The sequence below is a fragment of the Eleutherodactylus coqui genome, chromosome 5 (assembly GCF_035609145.1).
Source record: "Eleutherodactylus coqui strain aEleCoq1 chromosome 5, aEleCoq1.hap1, whole genome shotgun sequence".
Classification (NCBI taxonomy): domain Eukaryota; kingdom Metazoa; phylum Chordata; class Amphibia; order Anura; family Eleutherodactylidae; genus Eleutherodactylus; species Eleutherodactylus coqui.
The window spans coordinates 98,159,170-98,183,016 of NC_089841.1; the positions used below are offsets into that span (position 1 = coordinate 98,159,170).

General features: G+C 40.8%; 1 protein-coding gene across 2 annotated transcripts in view; it reads left to right on the top strand.

Annotated features, from left to right (window-relative positions):
• Nucleotides 1-23,847, top strand: part of RASGRF2 (Ras protein specific guanine nucleotide releasing factor 2) — a 255,357-nt gene that overhangs the window by 179,013 nt on the left and 52,497 nt on the right. For both annotated transcript variants that reach the window (XM_066602949.1, XM_066602950.1), the window contains 5 exons: nucleotides 3,080-3,162; nucleotides 6,099-6,347; nucleotides 8,167-8,537; nucleotides 10,478-10,606; nucleotides 21,609-21,701. In XM_066602949.1, the coding sequence (XP_066459046.1) occupies nucleotides 3,080-3,162; nucleotides 6,099-6,347; nucleotides 8,167-8,537; nucleotides 10,478-10,606; nucleotides 21,609-21,701 (925 nt within the window). The remainder of the gene's footprint in view (nucleotides 1-3,079; nucleotides 3,163-6,098; nucleotides 6,348-8,166; nucleotides 8,538-10,477; nucleotides 10,607-21,608; nucleotides 21,702-23,847) is intronic.

The window sequence follows — 23,847 nt, forward strand, 5'->3', positions numbered from 1 at the left end:
GAGTTATTGCAACACATTAATGAAGCATCCACAATGCAGGTACGTGAACTAGAATTGTAACATCTTATCAGTAATCAATGCAAAAATCCAGGTAATTCAAAAGGTTTCACATAATTTAACTGTATATGACGGGTATTCTTAAAAGTTAAGCGTTGAGTTTCCTGGTACTTCTCTGTGTTATAGCAGGAGTTTCTCAGATGCTGATTAGTCATGAGAACAGTTTTCCACATGCTGTAATGTGATGGGTACATTTCCCGATTTTATGACAAGCTATGGCGAACGAAATACCTTTGTTTGGACCGATAGAAATCCTGCAGCAGTGGTTTAGAATAGAAATAGTAATTGTACAACCTCACCTTATATTACTGTCAATACTTATTTATAAAGCATGCATATTCATATTTTATGCTGCAGCAGAGCTGTGCTTAGTCCCTGTATATGCATCATCCCTGCTATATGAAGAATAGGTTTTCTATTAACAGTAGGATGAGTAAGGCAAAATAATATGATCTACACAATTTAATATGAAAGAAATCAAGGTCTTTGTGAAAGAACACAATAGAGCATGATTTATGCAATATCCTATCCATTCAGGTAGTAGAACTTGAAATATCTTTGGGGTTCATCATACCAGTCTTGCTTATATTCATGCATATTCATTCAGTACTGCCTTAATATAACAAATACAGGAGAGGAAGAATCAGAAAGATTCAGAGATTATATATTATGCCGCTGTCGGAATTATTTCACAGATCGAATTGAAACGTATGTGGAAAAGAAAATTAATCTACTAAAATAGGTGTATATATGACTTAATAAGAAGTGAGGAAGCCTTTGCTATAAAGGTAATGTGTCAGAACATTCTACATACTATAATTTAAATCAGTTCTTCATAAAGCGACTTTTTTTCTTATTTTTGATGACCATCCATATAAAAAACTGAAATATTCCAGTTGTCACACTGGCAGCTGAGGCACACATGATTGGATGAAAGTTTCTTTTGTAGCTTACTTGCTAATTTTGGGTAGTTCCACATCTGCTAGCACTTGTCGGAGTTGCTCGGTTTTCAGCTCACCTGAAAACCAAGTGACTGTCAGACCGTGTAAACAGGCAGTCGTTCATCTGCCTATTTACATGGGCCGACTGCCTGTTTATTCTGAATGCAACCAGAAGAGATCTCCAGCATGCTCTGTCTCCATTCAGTGAGCAATCATTGTTGCTGTGGAAAAGCACAGGAGAGATAATAGTTGGGATGGCTGTCGGATGCCTAAAGGGACCTGTCATGTCCCACAGCACTATAAACAACTGGGAGATGTATTTTTTACACTCACCTGATCCAGCATTGTAACCTGGTGAAGTCCATATGCCGTACGAAACTCTACTTCTTCATAATAGTCCTGTGCGCACACACTCCCATATAAGTCTATAAGAGAGTGTACGCATGGGACTCTGACAAGAGTTAGATTTTCATGTGGCACGCGGACTTCACTGGGTGACAGCGATGGATTACGGGAGAGTGAGTAAAGAAATACATCCCCTGGCTCCCTGCCACATCCTCTAACAGCACCATAACTTAGTTTTCGTTGCTGTGAGGATGTGATAGGTTTCTTTTAAGTGCCAAACCATTCCTTGTGAAAGTACCCTTTCCTGTGTAGATTGGGACAAGTCAGCAGAGTCATCTCATTATCATTGGAAGGAATTAATAATAGATTATAGCTATATTGTACCGTTAGAGATTTAGATAAGGTAGGAGATCAACACTATACACATAAGCTAGGCTTACCATGATGGCAGTAAACCATCACATCCCAAAGACTACTGTATTAAGGCCCTTTTCTACAGAGTGATTATCGTTTAAAAAAATTATATGATTGAAAATGAATGATCATTCAGTTTAAATGCAGCCAACAATCGGACAAGCAATAAATCACTCGCTTTTCGTTCATTTTATGCAGGCATAAAAATCATCGTTGGCTCGTTCACCAATCGTTCAGTTTGAATACCAATCGTTTAGTCGTTCTCATTCACTTATATGGTGAATGAGAATGATTTCTCATTAGCACAAGCCAGCGATGTATCTGCCCATATAAACAGGCTGCCCAAGTGAACTTTGACTTTGTTCACTTATTCAAACATGAAATTGGAAGGTCTGAACGGTCCCTAAGGCTGCTCTCACACATGCGTTCAGAAAACGCTGCGCAAAACCGCAGCATTTTACCACGATTTTGGGCTGAATTTTTGAAGGCATGTGATGGGTGATGAGGTGCGTTAAAAAGCACTAAAATGTGCGAAAACGCTAGTCTGCGAGGCCCCATTGAATTCAATGGCTGCGTTGTACCGAGGTTAGCGTGGTGCTTGGAACGCTGCACTAATCACGGTAAAAAGCAGTGAGTGTGAGAGCCGCCTTAATCTATTGATAATTTTCTGGTTATTAACGGCCATTCATTGCAGCTGCCATAAAGCATGCACACACTGCTTCAGAACGGCTATGTCATGCACATGCCAACGAAGCTGCCATATATACAACATTATTTCTTTATTTCAGACAGATATATTAAGAAGCTAAATTAATTTTTGGTTTAGAACGATTTGGATTTATTTCTTTCGAAGTGGAGTACCCCTTTAAGAACTATGACATGAATCCTCTAATTACATCTATTCTTTAAAAGTCACCACATTACATTTGCAAACTTAGGGAGAAAAATAAATAGCGAGGGAACAGAAGTTCTGCATAGATTGGGGACTGCAAAGCCAACCATAGTGTACTATTGATATTGTTATATGTCTGAGGAGCAGGGGTGAGGAAATTACTGTATAATCTCTGCATAGTCTGTTGGGAGAGGTGCAGCTGTGACTTGCATATGCGATTTAGCCATTACCCTTGAGAAAAGTTCAGGATGACTTCACAGCTCAGCTGGCAGTAATTTTACTCCAAATCACTAAATGGTATACAGTAAGTTGCGCTTTTTTTCCGTCTGAGCAGAGGTGGCCTTTAAGGCAAGACAATAAGATAATTGCAATTATAAAATTTAGGTTCATGCAATCCTACTAATTAAGTACTGGTTTCATTATTTGACAGTGCATTGAGAATATAAGATGCAATGGTCTGATGAGCAATGTGTTCGAGGAGAACTCAAAGGTTACCGTGCCACATATGATCAGGTAAGGAGCCATTCCTAACTAATGCATATGCCCAGGAGTGGAAAGGGCAACAAAAAATAATGCATTAAATGGAACCTACAGATGACTTTGCTTTATTCTTGGCATGAAGAGAGGCAGGTATATACAAAATAGTGGTGCAGCTACAGAGAAGTCCTGAAGCTATGGATAAATAGCTACGGTATATTGTATTGGGCTTATATCATTTCTATTGTGTTGGAAATGTCTTAGCCCTGATCTTGTCAGTGTTATAAACCAGTTGTAATATTACGATCTGCTCCGGTGACATTTCTATGACATCTATACACAGAGAAATATTTTAATATAGAGCAGTGGTGATAATGTAGTTGCCTGTATTAAGAGGGTATTATGGATTCCGCAAATAAATGTCATTCTTTGTGTAAAAAAAAGTTGAACTTTCTTTAGAAATTCGTTATGATTTTCCAGATCTCTGCTTCCAGAGGATAAAAATCTGTTCATGTGATGGACAAAGCTCCGGTAACTGTACTGTTAATCTGGGTTCACACCAACGTAGAAGAGTAGCACTATATACTGTCTTCAGCTGTCAGGAGGAGCCGAAAGTGGCCAACAAAGCACGAGCCCTGCACACTGACAGTGCAGCTACTCTCTAAACTTTTCCATTATTCAGGTATATTCTAGAAGCCAAGCAGCAGAAAAACTGGAAGTGCCGGTGGTGATTGGCACCGTCTGACATTGGACGATAGTCACTCCTGACTTTTCACACCGGAGCAGTAGTCATTCAGAGAATGGAGGCGGAGGTGGCCGGAGATATCTTCCGGTGGTCCACCTCCAACCACTGCAAACAGGCAGCCGTTAAGAGATGAGTGATTTCTCACTCTGCGTCCTGTCCGCGGTCGCATGTACACGGGTCGACTATCACCCGAATTCCCTGTTTCCAACAATTATTCCGGTGATAATCTCCCCATGGAAAGGTACTTTTAGGCATAACTGTGACAAGCCATAAACTTGGGTGTCCATTACATGGTCAAGACAAATGTTTATCCATTGGAAGAAAACAGTGAGGGGTCCTATTGAATGACTGCAAGCAGAGATCTTGAAACCTGGAGGGAATGGATTTGATATAGAAACTATATTGGCAAATTCTATACATTTTCACTGTACTGCGTAATGCATAACTGTTATATGCTGAAACTGTAATACCCCGCTCATAGGAAATAAGGAACATTACTCTTAAAGGAAACCGGTCACCTGCCTAAAGCACCATAAACTAACAAGGAGTGGGGTGCTGTATTTGTTAAACTCGCACGCTTTCTGGTTTCCGTGGTTAAAATCTGACTTTCCTCACAGTCCCGTGCATGCACTGTCCTATACAAGTCTATGGAAGAGCGTGCGCAGGTGACAGATTCCCTTTAAAATAATAGTGGCAGGTATTCTTTGCATTGTATTAGTAAAACCCAAGGATGTTAGGGTATGTTCAGAAGAAGCAGATTTTCTACAATGGAAAAGCCGTTGTGGATTGTGGTGTGAAAATTCGCAGGTGATGTGGATTTTGATGTGGATTTTGGTTTGGATTTCACCTCCTTATTTGAAGAAGTGAAATCTACATTGAAGCTACACAGCATAAATTGACATGCTACACCAGGTCACTTCTGCTGTAAGTTTCACATGGATTTTCTTTCTGCATCGTATGGATCCACATGGTCTGTACTGTAAATGCTGTGGATTTTCCATGCAGAAAATCTGCAGCAATTATGTTACGTGTGAAGATACCCTTAGATGTCAGTCACAAATGTAAAATATATTTGTTACAACCATGAGAGTAGGGAAAACTGGACGGCTGATCACTTTCAGCAACTTCACAATATACAGCTGAGGGTTCATTATTGAGATGAGGCACAGTAGTGCGATAAAACACATGGAGGGAAAGTAGTCTAGGCATTTGTTTTAGAATTCTGATGGAAGAAAAGTTGCAAAAGTTGGTTCATAGGTGGCACAGATCTGCTTTTCTGGGTACACAGACTATCCAAAGATGCAGCAAATTAACTCAAGAGATGTGCGCCTCTTAGTAAATTTGGCGCATCCTACTTTAGTGCATTGCTGCTAAAGACTGGCATACGGTCACCAGTGTTTAGTAAGGCTATGTTTACATCTGTGTTTGGAGGCTCCATCACAGATCTGGTATGAAATGCCGAATGGCTGATCTTAGACTGAACAGACCACATTATAGTCAATGTGGTCAACTCAGTGCCATTCTGTTCCATGACTAAACGGGTCCATTTAGCAAGGGGATTTCTTTTTCTCTTCCCATAACAATGCAGGAAGACAGAATCCCCAAACGCAGATGTGAAGATATTCTAAATTGCCCCATTACTATGGCAAGTACTGACAGATGCAGAAAAGTCTAAACTCTTGTTCCGTAAGACCAACATTTTCAATTTAAATAGACATTTCATTGGATCAAGATATTGGGCAGATAGATATATTCTTTATGCTCATGTGATGTTTCTCATCAGCCTTGTGAAGGGATACTATCACCCGTAGGCTTTTTAGGTCATGTAGTACATGAGACTTAATTCATCTATGATGTACTGCCTGGAAAAAAACCTTAATTGATTTCTGCACGTTTTGCATAGCAAGAGAATTGTGCAAGACTTTGTTGAATTTTGCCTAAACACCATATGAATAAGCCCCATAACCAAAATCAAACATCCCCAGGAGATCATAGAACAAGTGTAGTAGTATGTGTATTGGAAGATGGCTAGACCATGGAATCAGTGGTGCACAGAAGGATTTCAGGCTGTATGCCTCCATACCATGACTGCAATTGGGGAATTACTATACTAACTGTTGTCAGAACAATAACAAACAACAAGCAGAAAGAATTGAGCTTCTCCCTGCTGCTTGTGGCCTTTAAATACGGGATTTGTGATGTTTTTCGTATGTGATTAATATTTAAGGTCTGATGCCAGACTGCATAGAGACGACATCGATATATGCTTCAGCAAAACTCTGAACTCCTGTAAGGTCCCTCAGATTCGCTATGCCAGTGTGGAGCGTCTCCTGGAGAGATTGACTGACTTGCGCTTTCTCAGCATTGATTTTCTCAACACTTTCCTGCATACCTACAGGATATTTACCACTGCTTTTGTAGTGCTGGAAAAACTAGCTGATATTTACAAGAGACCTTTCACGTCAATACCAGTCAGGTAACTCCGACAGCTTGATCTTCAATTGGCTTGTTATTTTATTTGTATAGTACAAGTCACTTATTACTCGTACACACGTTGTTGGGAAAAGTGTAGTGATTATGGTTTATCTGCACCTTTAGAGCCATAATTCAATGTCACAGTGGCTTATATGTACAATTAATGTAGTTCTAAGCACAACTTTAAGCTATAAAGATCACATATTTTATCTAGCATTGTTGATGTATTAAGTAGTACTTTTTCCTAATTCAATGCCCGCATCAACGGACTAAACACTGACATGCCAAAAGTCATGGGACAGGAACTAATATTCTGTAGGACCACCTCTAGCCTGGTGAAGTGCATCAACTTAACATGGCATCGTTTCCACAAATGGATGAAAGGCACCTGGAGGATTGTTGAGCCATGTCGCCTGCATAGTCACCCAATGCTCTATAGTATTTCTAGATGCAAGATTTTGGGTGTGAATGCACCTTTCCTTCACATTCCATAAATGCTCAATTGGGCTCATGTCGGGTGAATGTGCAGGCCACACCATTCATAGAAACTCTACAGAATGCTCTTAGAACCAATTCTGGACAACTTAAGCTTGATGTCATGGTGCGTTATCCTACTGGAATAACGCAACATCATTGTCCATGAAGAGCTCAAATGGTTACCAAGCAGTTAAACGTAGAGGGCACCGGTCAATAACTTGTTTGTGGACCAGTGGATCCAAACCATGCCATAAGAGCATGGTGCCACCATCAGCCTGCACAATGCCTTGTTGACATCTCCAGTCCATGGGGTCTACACCATACAGGAACCCTACCATCAGCCCAAAACAATTACCATCATGAGACCATACCACTTGTTGCCAGTCCTCCAGGGCCCAGTTAGAAACCTCATGAGCCTGGGTGAGGCACTGTTTCCAGTGTCATGGCGTTAACTGAGACACTCTGGTGGGTCTTTTGCTCCCATATCCCATGGAAGCTAAAGAATGCTTCAGTGACTTGTGGGATATGCATGTGGCACCTCTTGCATTGAATGTGGATGTGATTTCTGCCAGTCGCTTGTCTGTTCACATGGGCAACTCTAGTCAGATCGTTGGTTAACATCATTAAGCACACATGGGTGGCCACTGCGCTGTCCAATGTGTGTGGTATTGCTATGCATGTCGTATTCCTGGCACACACTGGGTTATGGAATGATAAATGCCCTTTGGAAATGGAATGTCCCATCTGTCTGGCACAAACTATCATACCTCGTTTGAACTCCAATGATTCACGTCGCCTTGCCATGAGCATGCTGGCTGGTTTTCAGCCCCACAGGATAACACCCCACATCATATACAGATGTGGGCGTTCCCAAGCCATTAACTGAGGTAACACCACTTCATAATCAATTTACCGTTACATACTGCTATCACATAACTTTTGGCGTGTCAGTGTAAAATTGTTGCTCCAATATTTATATCTGTTTCTGTATTAACTGTACCTAAAATGGAAGAGGTCGTTTCAATAGATGGTTCAAATTCATGAATAACCTATCATTATATGGTTGTGACATATTTGAGGTGGTCATTTACCCGATTTATGGTAGAGCACTAGTGAAAAAGTCAATGTCCTTCAAATGATTCATTGAGCTTTTCTCTATTGAAATTTTTTTAATATAAAGTCTAGAAATACTTGAAATCAACGAAGCAAATCTCACTTGATGAGAACACTAAGTGTGACTCCATGTGCCCACTGAAATGTCACTGACCTCGTTATTTTTTACTTATACGGGACAGTAAAATATATAATTCCATGTATTTTGCTTTCCTTCTTTTGAAATGTAGATCTCTAGAGTTGTTCTTCGCATCTAGCCAAAGCCTAGATGGGAAGTCACCACATCTCTGCCGCAAGTTTTCTTCTCCACCTCCATTGTCCCTTTCTAGAACGTCATCACCTGTCAGAGCAAGAAAATTGTCTCTAAACTCGCCGTTAAATTCACGAATTGGAGCTTTAGACTTATCCACGTCATCCAGTGCAAGCAGTCCAACCTCAGTGTTCAGCCCAGCAACCTCTCCACCACCCAGCACTGGCAAAGTACCTTTGGACCTCAGTAAAGGACTCTCCTCACCAGAACAAAGTCCGGGATGTACTGAAGAGAATCCCGATAATCCACGTATTGATTTGTGTAACAAGCTACGGAGGAGTATTCACAGAGGTAACAAAAGGTTCTTCCACTATCTTTTATTATAAATCATGGGTAAAATAAGATTATTTGTATAGTTAAGGAAAATTGTAAAGGATTTGTAGATAATACTCCATATTCTGTTAACCCCTTCATGACCAGCGGTGTTTTTTTTTACCTTTATGACCAAGAGCAAAATTTCACCTTTTAATAAGTACATCCTCAAAAGTGATTTTTTAAAAAATGTTTTTAGTCTACCCCAAAATGTTTGGGTTATTTTTTTTTTTCACAACACATGGGGGTTTCTAAGTATTTAAAATTGGAATGGGGCTGAATTAATTTTGTAGGCCTTTTTTAGGGAAGAGTGGCCAGAAATAGGAAAACAAATAGTTTTTCCTCATTTTTTTTTCTTGCTTTCTAGTTTTTGGTCACATTTTATTTTTATTTTATCACACATTTTACTGCATTTATTTTTGCACGTTTTACTTTTTTTAGCTGTTAGATTTTATCTTTTTTACTATGGAGGTACAGGTTAGCAGAGAGCACATTACACTTGTGTTCCCTGCTGTCCCCACATACTGAAAACAGTGATCTCATGGTAACAGCCCATTAGATCACTCTTAGCAGTGGTCTGTATTCACAGACATGTCCTCTCTGTATGCCTCCAAGCCAGCATGAGTGCAAAGGTAATTCTCTCCACCAACTCTTCAGAGCATGCACTGATCATTCCTGTGTTGCTGGACCCGGCAATTGTAGGAATCTGGCTTTTTCGAAGCTCCTCCTATGGTAGTAATTAACAGCTTCTGACCAGGAGCCATTATCGGGACCTGAACTAATTGGTTCCTGATGTCAACACCCGGATCAGAGGCTGTTAATTACAGCCATAACAGGAGCTTTGAAGACGCCATAAGCCTGCGACCGCTACTGAGAGGGGTACCGCTGAGAGCTGCCCCTGATTGGTCCCTGTGCTGAGCCAATCAGGGGCAACACTCACTCACCCATTCATGAATTCATGAATGGGTGAGTGAGAGCTGCCTCTGATTGGTGAGACTGTGACTAATCAGAGGCAGCTTATTCAGCAGGTGGGGATTTTAAATCCCCGGCTGCTGAATACTACTCATAGCAGTTCAGGAGAACTGCCGGCCGGCCGCGGCTGAATTCCGTCTGCCGGGACAAGGTGAGTGTGTGTGTGTGTGTGTGTGTGTGTGTGTGTGTGTGTGTGTGTGTGTGTGTGTGTGTGTGTGTGTGTGTGTGTGTGTGTGTATATATGTATGTGTATATATGTATGTATATATATACCCATACACATACACATACACATACACATACACATACACATACACCCACACCCTCACCCTCACCCTCACCTTGTCCCGGCAGACGGAATTCAGCCGCGGACAGAATTTTTTATTTATTTTTTTTACTTTTTATACATTTCTGGATGAATTTCAGGGAAGGGCTTATATTTTTAAGCCCTTCCCGAAAATTCATCGTGCAATCGCCGGCAGCCCTGTTACAGCTGTGGCAGAGGAGAATGATTTGTCTAGTATATGTTCTCAATGGGGTCGGCGCTGCTGCCGCCGGCCCCATTGGGCGCATATAGAGAAGAGAACAGGAATCGCAGATAGGTGCGATCTGCGATTTCTGTTCTATAATTTAGCGGACGAGCGCATAAAAAGCGCTCATGTGTCCGATACCATTGCCAAGCAATGGTTTTATGAAATCACACATCGCATGCACATGCGCAGATCGCACGGAAAATCGCCCGTGTGACCGAGGCCTTATGGTGTCAGAAGCTTTCAGAAAATCACTGTCCTAACATTAATCAATAGAATGTCTGCAATAAAGAAGAATAAAACTTTTTTTTTAAATTTAGCATTATTCTAGTTTTTAATGTTTCAACATGAATGTTAAAATAAGCCCTTGGTTTAGAGATGTCTAACTAATATTGTATTTTTGAATTTTTTTAACAGCTGCTGTTTTAGACTCTGCGTCACTAGATAAAACCATTCCTGAAAGTAATGCTTCTACGGACACGGCCGAGAATTCTCCTTGTCGATCTCCGTCAACACCTCGACATCTCCGATACCGTCCAGCAGGAGGTAATGGCAGTTTGCCTGTGCAGTTTAATAAAGATCTAATAGTTATGTACAACTCCAAAGATGAATGGGTGGGGACAGGGGCATAGCTAAAGGCTCATGGGCCCGGGTGCAAAAGTTTAACTTGGGGGGCCCCCCAACTTCTCTTAATCCCTTAACGCAGAGGCGTAACTAGAAGCTCCTGGGCCCCAATGCAAAACCTGTAACAGGGTTCCAACTATAATGCTTTATTCATAGTATTGGGCTCTCTATATGGAGAAGAGAGGCCTTATGGGCCCCCTATGGCTCCTGAGCCCGGGTGCAACCGCACTTTTTTGCATTTCCTATAGTTACACCAGTGGGTGGGGATCTACTTTTTCTACTACAGGGTAGGTGTATTATTTGTTTGAGAAGAGTAATAGAATTGGGAAGGAATATTTATCATAAAATAAGGAGTACTGGCAGTCGCTCTACTTCATAATGGTAGTTTTGGGTTATTCTAATTTAACCCTGCATAATAACAGGTCAAGCTAGATAAATGTATGTCTTTTCTCAGGCCATGCCTGATAAAGATAGAAATATTCTCACAACTTGGAAACTTTATTTTTACATTCATAGTTCACATCAGTCCAGTTTTGGGTCAGTTAAAATCTACTATTTTTTTAAGATGTAGCAGAAAAGTGCAAAAACTTTACACTATCTATATATATAAAGCTGAAAGCCCTCACTGACTCACTCACTCACTCACTGACTCGCCAAAAGTTCTCCAACTTCCCGATATCGTAGAAACATGAATTTTGGCACGAGCATAGATTATCTCCAAAATAGGAAAAGTAATTGGGTCCCAACTCGATTATTCAATTCTAGCGCAAAAGAATTGGCGTCGAAATTTAACGTACATAATCTAAATCTCTCACTTCCCAGTGTCATAGAAACTCGAAATTTGGCACGGGCATTGATTGTCATAAATAGGAAAAGCTAATGGGTCCCAACTCGATTATTCAATTCTATGCGCAAAAGAATTAGCGTCAAAATTTTACGTACGGAATGTATTTTTCTCACTTTCCAGTGTCATAGAAACGTGAAATTTGGCACGAGCATTGATTATGTCATAAATAGGAAAAGCTTATGGGTCCCAACTCCATTATTCAGTTCTATGCGCAAAAGAATTAGCGTCCAAATTTTACGTACGGAATGTAATTTTCTCACGTAGAAACTTAAAATTTGGCACGGGCATTGAATATGTCATAAATAGGAAAAGTTAATGGGTCCCAACTCGATTATTCAATTCTAGCGCAAAAGAATTAGCGTCAAAATTTTACGTATGGAATGTAAGTTTCTCACTTTCCAGTGTCATAGAAACGTGAAATTTGGCACGAGCATTGATTATGTCATAAATAGGAAAAGCTAATGGGTTCCAACTCGATTATTCAATTCTATGCACAAAAGAATTAGCGTCAAAATTTTACGTCCGGAATGTATTTTTCTCACTTTCCAGTGTCATAGAAACGTAAAATTTGACACGAGCATTGATTATGTCATAAATAGAAAAAGCTAATGGGTCCCAACTCCATTATTCAATTCTATGCGCAAAAGAATTAGCGTCCAAATTTTACGTACGGAATGTAATTTTCTCACATAGAAACTTAAAATTTGGCACGGGCATTGATTATGTCATAAATAGGAAAAGCTAATGGGTCCCAACTCGATTATTCAATTCTATGCACAAAAGAATTAGCGTCCAAATTTTACGTACGGAATGTAATTTTCTCACTTTCCGGTGTCATCGAAACAGGAAATTTGGCACGAGCATTGATTATGTCATAAATAGGAAATACTCGAATATTCAATTCTATTGCAAAAGAATTAGCGTCCAAATTTTACATACGGAATGTAATTTTCTCACTTTCCGGTGTCATAGAAACATGAAATTTGGCACGAGCATTGATTATGTCATAAATAGGAAAAGCTAATGGGTCCCACCTCGATTGTTCAATTCTAAGCGCAAAAAATTAGCGTCCACATTTTACGTATGGAATCTAATTCTTTCACTTCCTGATGTCATTTTATATAAAGGAAACGTCGCATGGTTACCTCCCGTGGTGTTTCCTGGGTAACACAGAAAACTATGCAAAATGGTGAACATATGTTTTTCCGGTATCTCTAAAGTAACCACGACTTCATAAGATTTCCGTGTGAACACCAGATGAACACCAGTACCAAATTAACTCGGGCGAAGCAGGGTATATCAGCTAGTTTAGGTATAAGCTTATGTATTCTGAAGGTACTACATACTGTACTTGCGTGTGACATCCTTTCTGCCTATTGACTCCTATTGTTGAAACTCTGAAACCTTTACAAATGACAGTTGCTGAATACAGAGCAATCATTAAAATTCATGCTTCACTGTTGTAACCGCTATTATTTTGCATCTTGTTTGACAACAAGCAAGGGGCGCACCTTAGAAGCAGGCCATACATCTGTTAGGGAGGTCTTAAGGAGACCCAGCCCTTGTTAATCTCATCCTCCTTGCTACTGGGTGTCCAGAACTTGCATAGTTTAAGAAGAAGTAAAACCGGTGGACTGGAGGCACAACACTTCGAGTCGATAAATGATCAAGTCGATAAATGATCAAGGAAATTACCTGGTTCGTCTTTATTAATATTTAAAACCAGCCATGCTTAACGCGTTTTGGGAATGCAGTCCCTTCTTCAGAAATGGCTGTAAGAGTGCTCCTGTTGTCTGCTCAAGTATATTGTATGGAAAAGAAGAATCAGAAGTTGCCCCACCTGTTTTCTCCTCTGATCTAAGAACTTGCACAGGACTCTCCTTCCCAGAGGAGCTGCATTGTTAGGAAGCAAGGCAGGTGGGGAATGGGTCAAAAATCATGTAAAGGGCACGAAGGGGGAGCAAATACAAAGATCTTTTTTTGGATGTCAAAACCCAACATTCAAAATTTGATGACAGAAAAAGACCTCATTGAACATTTAGTCTGCCCGTATTTATTTACTTTTTTTAGTTCTCTCTTAGGCTGCCTGTCCATGGGAGCCGCCGTCCGGGAGCAGGAGCCTGCAGATGGATCTCCGCGGTCAGCCTATCTGACAGATAGGCTTATCGCGGAGAATCGTGGCAATTCGCAGCATGCTGTGAGTTGCCGCCCGCGAGTGGAGAATCGTTATGATTCTCCACTCGTGGACAGGGGGGCTGCACTTTCCATAGCAACGCAATCACAGATTGTGCCACCTTGTTCTAGTGTTTCATTTTTTTAAAACTCAAACCCTGAGCTCTATTAAATCCTTTAACATATATAAAGATTTCAGTCATATCCCCCTTTCCCGTCCTAGTCATAGGGGGGGACCATTTTGTCATTTGCTATAGGGCCCCCTACTTTCTATCGTATGTACACTGTTGCATTTGAGTACCGTATATACCGGCGTATAAGACGACTTTTGAACCCCGAAAAATCTGCTCTGAAGTCGGGGGTCGTCTTATACGACGGTAATACAAAAAAAAGAAAGTGTCAAAAAACCAAAAATCATTACTCACCTCCCCCGGCGTTCTGCGGCGCTGCTGCAGGCTGTCACTCCCTCGTGGTCTCCGGCAGAGCATTGCTTTCTGAATGCGGGGCTTGAAATCCCCCCCCTCCAGAAAGCTAATACTGTGATTAGCTAACACATGCCGTCAGCCAATCACAGCCATTCAATGACATCATTGAATGGCTGTGATTGGCTGAAGGCACGTGTGTTTTAGCCAATCACCGCTTTCAATGATGTCATTGAATGGCTGTGATTGGCTTACGTCGTGTGTTAGCTAATCACAGTATTAGCTTTCTGGAGGCGGGGATTTCAAGCCCTGCATCCAGAAAGCAATGCTCTGCCGCGGACCAGGAGGGAGCGACAGACTGCAGCAGTGCCGCAGAACGCCGGGGGAGGTGAGTAATGATTTTTTTTTGCTCCGCTGTATTCCCGGCGTATAAGGTGATAGTTGGGGGGTCGTCTTATACGCCCCGTCGCCTTATACGCCGGTATATACGGTAACTTTTTGGATTGATTTCCATTTTTCCTTTCCTTATTTTTCTAGTATTACTTTCCTTTTGGGCATAATACGAATGTGCGCCATTTCTTCATTCAGATCACTGGTTGTCTATAAGGCGATCAATGTTCCTTCAACTTTTCTTAGAGAAGAGAAAGGAGAAGCAGAATAAAAAATAAAACATCGTTGTGCACATAGACTTAATGAGGGCTTTTGATAAGAAAATTGTCATTTTTGACAGCTGTCATGTGGTTAATCTTGTGAAGCATTGAAATGTATCATTGTAATTTGTGCACTTGATTGGACTCTGTCTCCACAGCATTCCGCTGTCTTTGTGATCTGAAGAACTGCTAATTGGATAGATTATTTCTATGGTGTTATTTATAGATGCAGCGCCAGTGAGTACGCTGATGATCGAGTAGAACATAGGACAGATGTTGCCGTTCTCTGTTATTTCTATCAGCTTTCATTGCAGCTTCCTTGTCAGGACCGTAATGGGGATTAGTGACTTCCTGTGAACTATATTTATACATCTTAAATCTAATTCCATTGTGTTAAATAAAGATATGAACATTTTACTTATCTCCGTTCTGGATCCTAGTGTCAAAATGTCTTTTTTTTTCTTTTTCTGATCTACTCTTTTTACGGACTTTTTCCTCCGAATGCGTTCTTATTTAGCAGTTGCCATTTATGGTGGCATTAATAATCCTGTGATTATTTTGTTAGCGTTGGGATACGGCTTTGTTTGAGAGACACTGATAATGATTTCTAAATAAATACACTCCTTATCTATATTATGTAAAGAGATCCGCAGATGGGAGAGAAGTTTTTTAATGCCATGGTAACAAAAGCTCACGATGAGAAAAAAAAAAATATTTCTAGACAAAGGCTGTTTATAAAGTATGTTGTCATGGAAACTTCCCATAGACTGGATATTCAGGATATAGAGGAATCCATTATCAAGAGTGAACAATTATTGATGTGGCCCAGTAGAACTGCTCTTATCAGTACTAGATTTTTGCTACTATAACCAGTACAGTGCCACTATGTGATCCCCTAGATAGAGGTGCAGTCCTAGTACAAATTCTCCTATGAAACGTTTTGGGGTCCATGGTCATACTTTATTGCACTCTATATTTACTGTGTGGTATCCTTCAACATAACACCTGATCTGCCAAGGAGTCAATATTCGTCATAGAGCATGAACCTCATGGCTTTTTAGGAGAAATACGGGAAATGTTGATGTGCAGCTGGTTATGATGAGCTGTGGTTGTGGTGTGCAGTGAGCATGCTTGGCACATATGGCTTCTACAGTGCCTGCTTGACACGAGGTATCTGTTGTTTATTAATGGGGGTTTTCCTAGTCATACTGTTGTTGCTTAAGACTACATATAGACCAACGATCTTTCCATCCAATTTTTGGGCCGATTTAGTTGGTCCAAAAATTGGATGGAGATAGAACCCATTCATTTGAATGGGTGTGTGTGGGCTTTTTATTTGTACTCAGACAAATTAGTCTTATTAAGAAGAAAAACAGTGAGAATAGTACATGTGCGGTATCCCAAACGTCAAACAGCAAACGGGTGGGGTCCATGTGCTGCCCAATGTGAGTTGCACCTGCAAATCTAGACACAACTTTAAATTAGTTCATGTGCATGTAGCCTAAATGAAATCTGGCGAGACATTTTGTGCCATAAAACTTTGGTAACCGGAGATAAATAGCATGAGAAGAATAACCATCATATATATTATCACTGCTTCCTAGGCTCCAAAATTAATATTTTCGTGGTATGCAAAAGAGATATGAACCGTTTAGTGAGAAGTTCACTAGCTAAGACTGGTCCTGGCTCTCTTTCCCTTGCCTAATGATTGACATCTGCAGCTCCCTTGGTGCTGTGAATTCTAGGGGGCCTGAAGCTGTTAGTCACTAGAAAGAAGGTGGAGTTTGAGCCAAATGATGGGGAAAGAGCCCAAATGAGGGATTGGAGCTCCAGGAAGATAATTTGCATATTCCTGGTGCATTTTGGGAGGATTGAAGACTCACTATGAGTGCGACGATTGTTGGGTCTAGCTGCTTGGAGGATATCACCCGACCACGCGCCTTCAGGCTGACATAACATCTTATAGGTTTAATATCATTAGGAGAAATCTCTACTATTAGGAGTTTGAAAGTGGACATCAACTGTGCAACATGGAAGGGGAGAGGAGCCATATGGTGAGTTGCAATTTATGCTGTATGTTTACCGACCGACCAGAGGAAAAGCAAAACTTCACCTGCGCGAAATGCAAGCTTGTGTCTCTACTGGAGGAAAAGGTGCAGAGTCTGCAGGAGAGAATAGCTACACTGAACTTCATAAAGGAAGATAAGGATTTCCTTGACAGAGCAGAAGTAACTCTTTTAGAATGTTTAAAGAAAAAAATGTTCAGTGTACCTGCAAAAGCAGAGGGATGGGAGCATGGGACCCAAAGAAGCAGGAGGATCAGGAGTCAGTCAGCACCCATACTGCTTAGGAACCTGTACCAGTCTCTCATGCAGGAGGACAATGAAGAAGTAGTTCAAGAACTTTGTCCACAAAGAACAGTAAAGTACGAGTGCTCAGAATCCTTTTGGATGGAAAAAAAGAAGAATTGTTGCTGTGCAGATAAGGAGAGTGCTGATTGTGGGGGATTACCTATTGAGAGGAACAGAGGCCGCGGTCTGCAGACCAGATATAACTTCACGAGAGGTGTGCTGTCTTCCAGGTGCACAAATCAAAGGCTATCAAGATTCTTCAAATCTATAGACTGCTACCCATTCTTACTAATACATGTATGGACAAATGACACCACAAAAAAGGACCTTGTAACTATCTGCATAGATTTTGAAGACCTTGGAAAGAAGGTTAAGAAACTAGGAGCAGAGGTGGTCTTCTCATCCATTATCCCAATGAATGGCTATGGGATAAGGAGATGGAACAGGATTCTAGAGGTGAACAACTGGCTATGCCGATGGTGCCATCAGCAAAGATTTGGATTACTAGACCATGGAGTGAATTACCTATATGATGGACTGCTTGCTAGAGGCGGGTTGCACCTTACAAAGACAGGAAAGCATATATTGGGCAGGCGCTTTGCTGAACTCACCAGGAGAGCATTAAACGAGAACAATATGGAAAGGGAAGTGAAAGGCTAGACAAAAATATACAGCTAATGAATACAATTGAGAACCTTACTATTAGAAGTGGAAAGAAAGAACAAAGACAAAAAATTCAGAAGGAATGTAGAGGAGTAAGCGACACTGATAACAAACTAAAATGTTTCTACATATATGCACAGAGGGTAACAAGGAGAAGTTGAGGTCCTAGTACAGGAAGAGAAATCTGTCATAGGCATCACGGAAAGGTGGTGGGATGATACACATTGGAATACAAGGCTTTAAGGCAACAACTTATTTATAAGAAATAGATATAATATGAGAGGAAGAGATATTACCTTGTGTTGTATGTTAGGAAAGCGCATATCTCCTCAAAGATTCAAGTTTCAGAGAATGGTAGTTCTGTAGAAACTGGGTAAGAAGAGTAGGAGAGAACAATAGAATGAATCCAACAAATTCTTATCCGCTCTTGCTGACAACTTTATCTTCCAAAAGGTAGATGAGAAAACAAGGGGATCTGCTGTCTTGGACCCAATTCTTACCAACAGGGAGGGAATGGTTGAGGAAGTGTAAGGGTAGCTAGGACCTTAGGAGGCAGTGATCATGCTATCCTTGAAATTTGGATAAAAAGAGGAGGAAGACATGAAAAAACTCAGACCTCAAGGTTGGATTTCAGTAAGGCAGATTTTAATGAACTCAGAAAGAGGGTAGGAAGAATCCAATGGCTGGATGTTTTTAAGGACAGAAATGTCCAAGAAGGTTGGGAAATTTTGTGAAATGAGATTCTCAAAGTACAATCCTTAAAAATCCCTAAAAGAAGGAAGAATGGAAAGCATTGAAAGAGACCAGGATGGATAAACACAGGAAAGCTAAAACTAATAATGAATTGAGTCTTGCAACAGAGGCCAAAAGCAATAAAAAGGATTTTGGGGGTATGTAAAAAAAAAAGTGAAAAGTCAAAGATTCTATAGGATGTTTATAGGATGAAAAGGGTGAATTGGTTAAAAATTATGTTCAGAAGGCTGAACTTTTAAATTCCTATTTTGTATCAGTTTTGTCTCAGAAAGTAAATGTAACCTCAACTGATCTTCCCTGTGCTATTGAAGGAATAAAATAATGCAGGCTATCAATGGGTTCTCCCTACCCACTTAATTGCTGCTGTTTGCACTCTGTTTGTTTAATGTCTGTAAGATCTGATTTTCAGGTGCCCTGCTGTTTGCAATCCACTTTAATGCAGGGGTTGTATAGCAAGCCTACCATTCTGCCAGTAGTTCAGTGTCCTGCACTTCCTTGTACAGTCTGTAGTCCGAGCAGTATCTGAATGCCCGCCCCTTTGCTCTCCCGGGATGATTCAGTTATTGGCAAATTGGCAATTGGCAAATTGTCAATATGTAGACACACATGCACCCCTACTCTAAGGAGAGGTAGAGATTGCAGAGATCATTATCAGTGTCTGCATATCTCTAAGATGGCAGTCTCTGTGTTCTTGTTACTACAGATGTTCTGTACTTAACAATAGACAGTTGTTTTCAGAGAAACTGGAACAGAGACCCTTAGTGGAAGCCACTTCAAACCTGATTTTATAGTGGTAAAGCAACAGTTAATGCAAGTATACTACTGAATTGATGAGACTAACACAAGCTAGTAGATGAGCATAACTTGTCTGAAAAGTTAGTGCCCCTTTAAAGAAACCACTGAAATCACGTTTCAGCTAGATCTAAAACTCTAAAGTTTTCTCCACTTACCATGGGAATGAACCTTGTAAATCTCTAGAAAATCAATGAAGTCAAGCAACTTGCTAGCAATTTTGAGTAATCTTAAAGGGAATTTGTCATCTACTTTTAGCCCTATAAGCTAAGCTTGCGGACTGAAAGTAGATGACCCGCTGTGTCTGGGAATGTAAGTGTTATACTTACCTTACTTGTGGCTCTTCCAGTGTCAGTATTGCAAGCCACTGCTCAATGCATTGAGCGGCTACTTCCAGTTGTGTCATCTACTTTCAGTCCGTAAGCTTCGCTTATAGGGCTAAAAGTAGGGGACAGAGGCTCTTTAAGAAAAGGGGCTACGTCTTGTCTCCATAAAGAAATATAAAAATTGTGAAAACCTCCAGAATTGATCAGCAGGTCTCAGTATAGCTTTATTCTAACAGTATCAGCCACTGAGTACTCTGTAATGATTTGAGCTGCCACATTGTTATATTTTGACTATCAATAGCTACTGCTGTTATCACGGATGGAGATGGTCTGTAAATGAGCTTCACGTTTAGATGATTATTATCTTCAGAAGATACATCAAATACATAGAGCCTTATGTAAAAACAGTATGAAAGTGCAATTATATTTCCATGTGTGGTACTGCAGTGTGATTTGACTTTGGATGTCTGTGCAGATCTGTCGCTGTACCAGTAAATAGACTCTCATAACTATAGATTGAACATTTGTTGCAGTCATCTTTGCAGCACCACATAATTATCTGAGATAATTAATAGGTTACAATTAGTGCCAGGTGCTAATTATCATACAGTGCCGCATTAATGTAACAGTACTAATTGTATGAGCTATTCATTCTCCACCAATTCACTAGGTAATTTGCAAAGTTAGAAATTCACTTTTGTACAACTCAGTGCAATGATTCTCTCACTGTATTGTATGGACTGTTAAATCAAGCTAAAGGATTCACTTATCCAGGATTTTGGGATAAGATGCTAGGCATTTTCCCTATGATGTCACAGGAAATCACTTGACCACTGCAACCTATGGAAGGCTGCAGTATTGCTACTCGTTCTGGCATTGGCACTCACGTACGGAGCGCCATGATGCTCGGAGTTCAAGAACATGCTGCTGCAACCTGTAATTGGATGTGACATCATATGTCACAACAATCACCGGGACCGCAGAGAGGGAAGTATAGTTACATTTATTATTTTAATGCAGGCAGTGCTATTGAAGCGGGGTTGGCCCGTAACCGACAACCCCTTTAAGGATCGGAGTGTTTTGGTCCTAAAGAACCAGATGTTTTTTAGTGCGCATATGGTGGTTTTATAGCCCAATTTTTCCTGGCTTGCCACAAATATTTTTGTTGCACTTTTTCTTGACCTATAGGGCTATTTTTTAGTATCTTTATTTCAGTGAATTTCTTTTTACATTGCTTGGTTTTATTAGGGAAAATGTGTACAAGACGCTAAAGAAAATACAAATTTAAATTTATTGCTCTTTATTTTTAAAATTAGTATATTTACACTAAAAAAAATACAGGAATGGGGTTCCCCTTTTTTTTTGTTTTGGTTGTTGGGATATATAATTTTCATGGTTCATAATATAGCAGTGGTTTAGGTATTATAGCAGTGGTCTAGGTATTATAGCAGTGGTCTAGGTATTATAGCAGTGGTCTAGGTAGGCGTCAGCAGTGGGCCGTTTTTCTATGCGCTACACAGCGCTCAATGAGTGCTGTGTAGCCTGCAAAATACAAGGCAGAAGCAGTTATGAACTGACTGACAGCTGAAGACTCAACTTGGTCCTGATAGATTTTTGGAACACTAATAGCAGGTCGTATTTTTTTATGGCTCGGGATTAGAACCTGAAACCAAGCGCCCTATATTTATGGTGCCAGGTTCTTATCAGGTTAAAAGTGTTCTAGTTGGAGGTCTATCCATTGGTAACCATACCATGGGGAGGTCGCGGTTTGTTAGTTTCTTCAAAAGCATTTAATTTCTTTAAGAGGAGTGATCTGGAAGTTATATTACTTTAGGTTGAAGCAAATCGGAAGGCTTCTCTGGAGATACATTATAATGCTCTTATTACTTAGATGGAAGCATGGATTTAATTTCCCAAATCGTGATTTGATGTGTTGATTATTTTACAGTGCAGACTTCTGACAATTCTCGCTGTTGCTCCGTGTCGCCTGCCTCAGCCTTCGCCATTGCCACAGCAGCTGCTGGACATGGAAGTCCACCAGGTGAGAACAGGAAACTGATGCAACATAGGAGTAGTACGAGTATCACTTTAAATTGTACTTCCGCTGGTGTTACCTTGTCAGAGTTGTATAAGTATTAATATAGAATGACACTGCTTTTATAATATTATACATATTTTTTAAACCAATATGCACTTACGTACAAAATGTTTTTTTTTAATGCTGCTTATGTTGTAAGTTTGGACAAGACCCATATTTTAGGAAGTCAATATATGCTGTCTCCTTATAAATATTGTAGTGCCTTCTTTAAAGATTTTATTGGATGTTCACATCTCAGCATATTTGACAAAGCACAAAGTCAGCAAATGTAGATACAATGTAAAACAGGCGGAGGGGAACAAAGGATGGATGGAAGGGGGTGGAGACTGGGTCTGGGGAAAGGGAAGTGAGTCGGCGGTGGTAGTGCCTTCTAATGTATAAGTTAAACTATTGTAGGATGCTAGCCAAATGATAGGCAAGGAATTTCCATAATGTCTCATTTACAGCTTCAGGGCTCAGTCAGACGGGCGTTTTTTCGCGCGATTTGCGCATGCGTCCCGCGATTTTATAAAACCATTGCTTTGCAATGGTATCGGACACATGAGCGCTTTTTATGCGCTCGTCCGATAAATTATAGAGCAGAAATCGCAGATCGCACCTATCTGCGATCTGCGATTCCTGTTCTCTTCTCTATATGCGCTCAATGGGGCCGGCGGCAGCAGCGCCGACCCCATTGAGAACATATCCTAGACAAATCATTCTTCTCTGCCACAGCTGTGACAGCTGTGGCAGAGAAGAACGATGTTTGCCCATTGAATTCAATGGAGCCGGCAATACAGCCGGCTCCATTAAAAGCAATGGGCTGCCGGCGAGCGCGGGATGAATTTTCGGGAAGGGCTTAAATATATAAGCCCTTCCCTGCAATTAATCCAAAAATGTGTAAAAATAAAAATATATACTCACCTGGTCCCGGCAGACGGAGTTCAGCCACGGCTGGCGGCAGTTCTCCTGAACTGCTCTCTGTAGTATTCAGCAGCTGGGGATTTAAAATCCCCGCCTGCTGAATGAGCTGCTTCTAATTGGTCACAGCCTGACCAATCAGAGGCAGCTCTCACTCACACCCATTCATGAATATATGAATGGGTGAGTGAGTGCTGCCTCTGATTGGCTGAGCGCAGGGACCAATCAGGGGCAGCTCTCAGCTGTCATTCAGGAGAACTGCCGCCGGCCGCGGCTGAACTCAGTCTGCCGGGACCAGGTGAGTATATTTTTATTTTTTTATTTTTACACATTTCTGGATGAATTGCAGGGAAGGGCTTATATATTTAAGCCCTTCCCGAAAATTCATCGTGAGATCGCCCGCAGCGCATTGCTTTCAATGGAGCCGGCTGTACTGCCGGCTCCATTGAATTCAATGCGCTGGACAGAGCTGCACTGCTCCGGCCCGTTTCTATTGAAACGCGGCTAGGAGCAGTTTTTTTTTGGCGATTTTTCGGCCCCGGTCACGTGATTTGCGGATGCGCATCGGTCATGCGATCCGCAAATCGCGGGAAAAACCGCCCGTGTGACTAAGGCCTCATGGTGTTTTGTACTATAGAAATGAATGGCACTTCTATGTTAGTATTAAGAAGTCAAAGATTATGAAAAAATTGGTTCTTAGGTCACTCTCATACATGTGCTTTTTACTGTGGCATATTGAACATCGTGGTAATCACGATATAATGCTCCCATTGATTTCAATGGGGCCTTACAGACATGCTAAGAAAGCGCAGTGACTTTTGAGCGCTGTCCGCTCTATTTTACCGGGTTTAGCGCACCTCATCACCCATCACAATGATGGGGTGTGCTAAAAAACAAAGTAAAATCACAGCAAAACGCCAACTGCATGTGTGACGGTGGCCTAAGGTCCCTGATTTGAGCCCCCGGCTGTCATTGATAATTTTAAGTTGTTTATTTTTAGACAGTAGCAATTAAAGGGTCTGTCTGGGATTTATCAAATTTCTACGTTGCCCCCTCATCTTTGAAGCATAAGACAGATTTGCAATATAAAAATTTTTGAAAAATATCCACACCCCCCATGGTGTCCACATACATGAAACAGCTGTAACAGGGGAACCATCTCTGTTCAATGTATGGTTGCCCTGTAGAT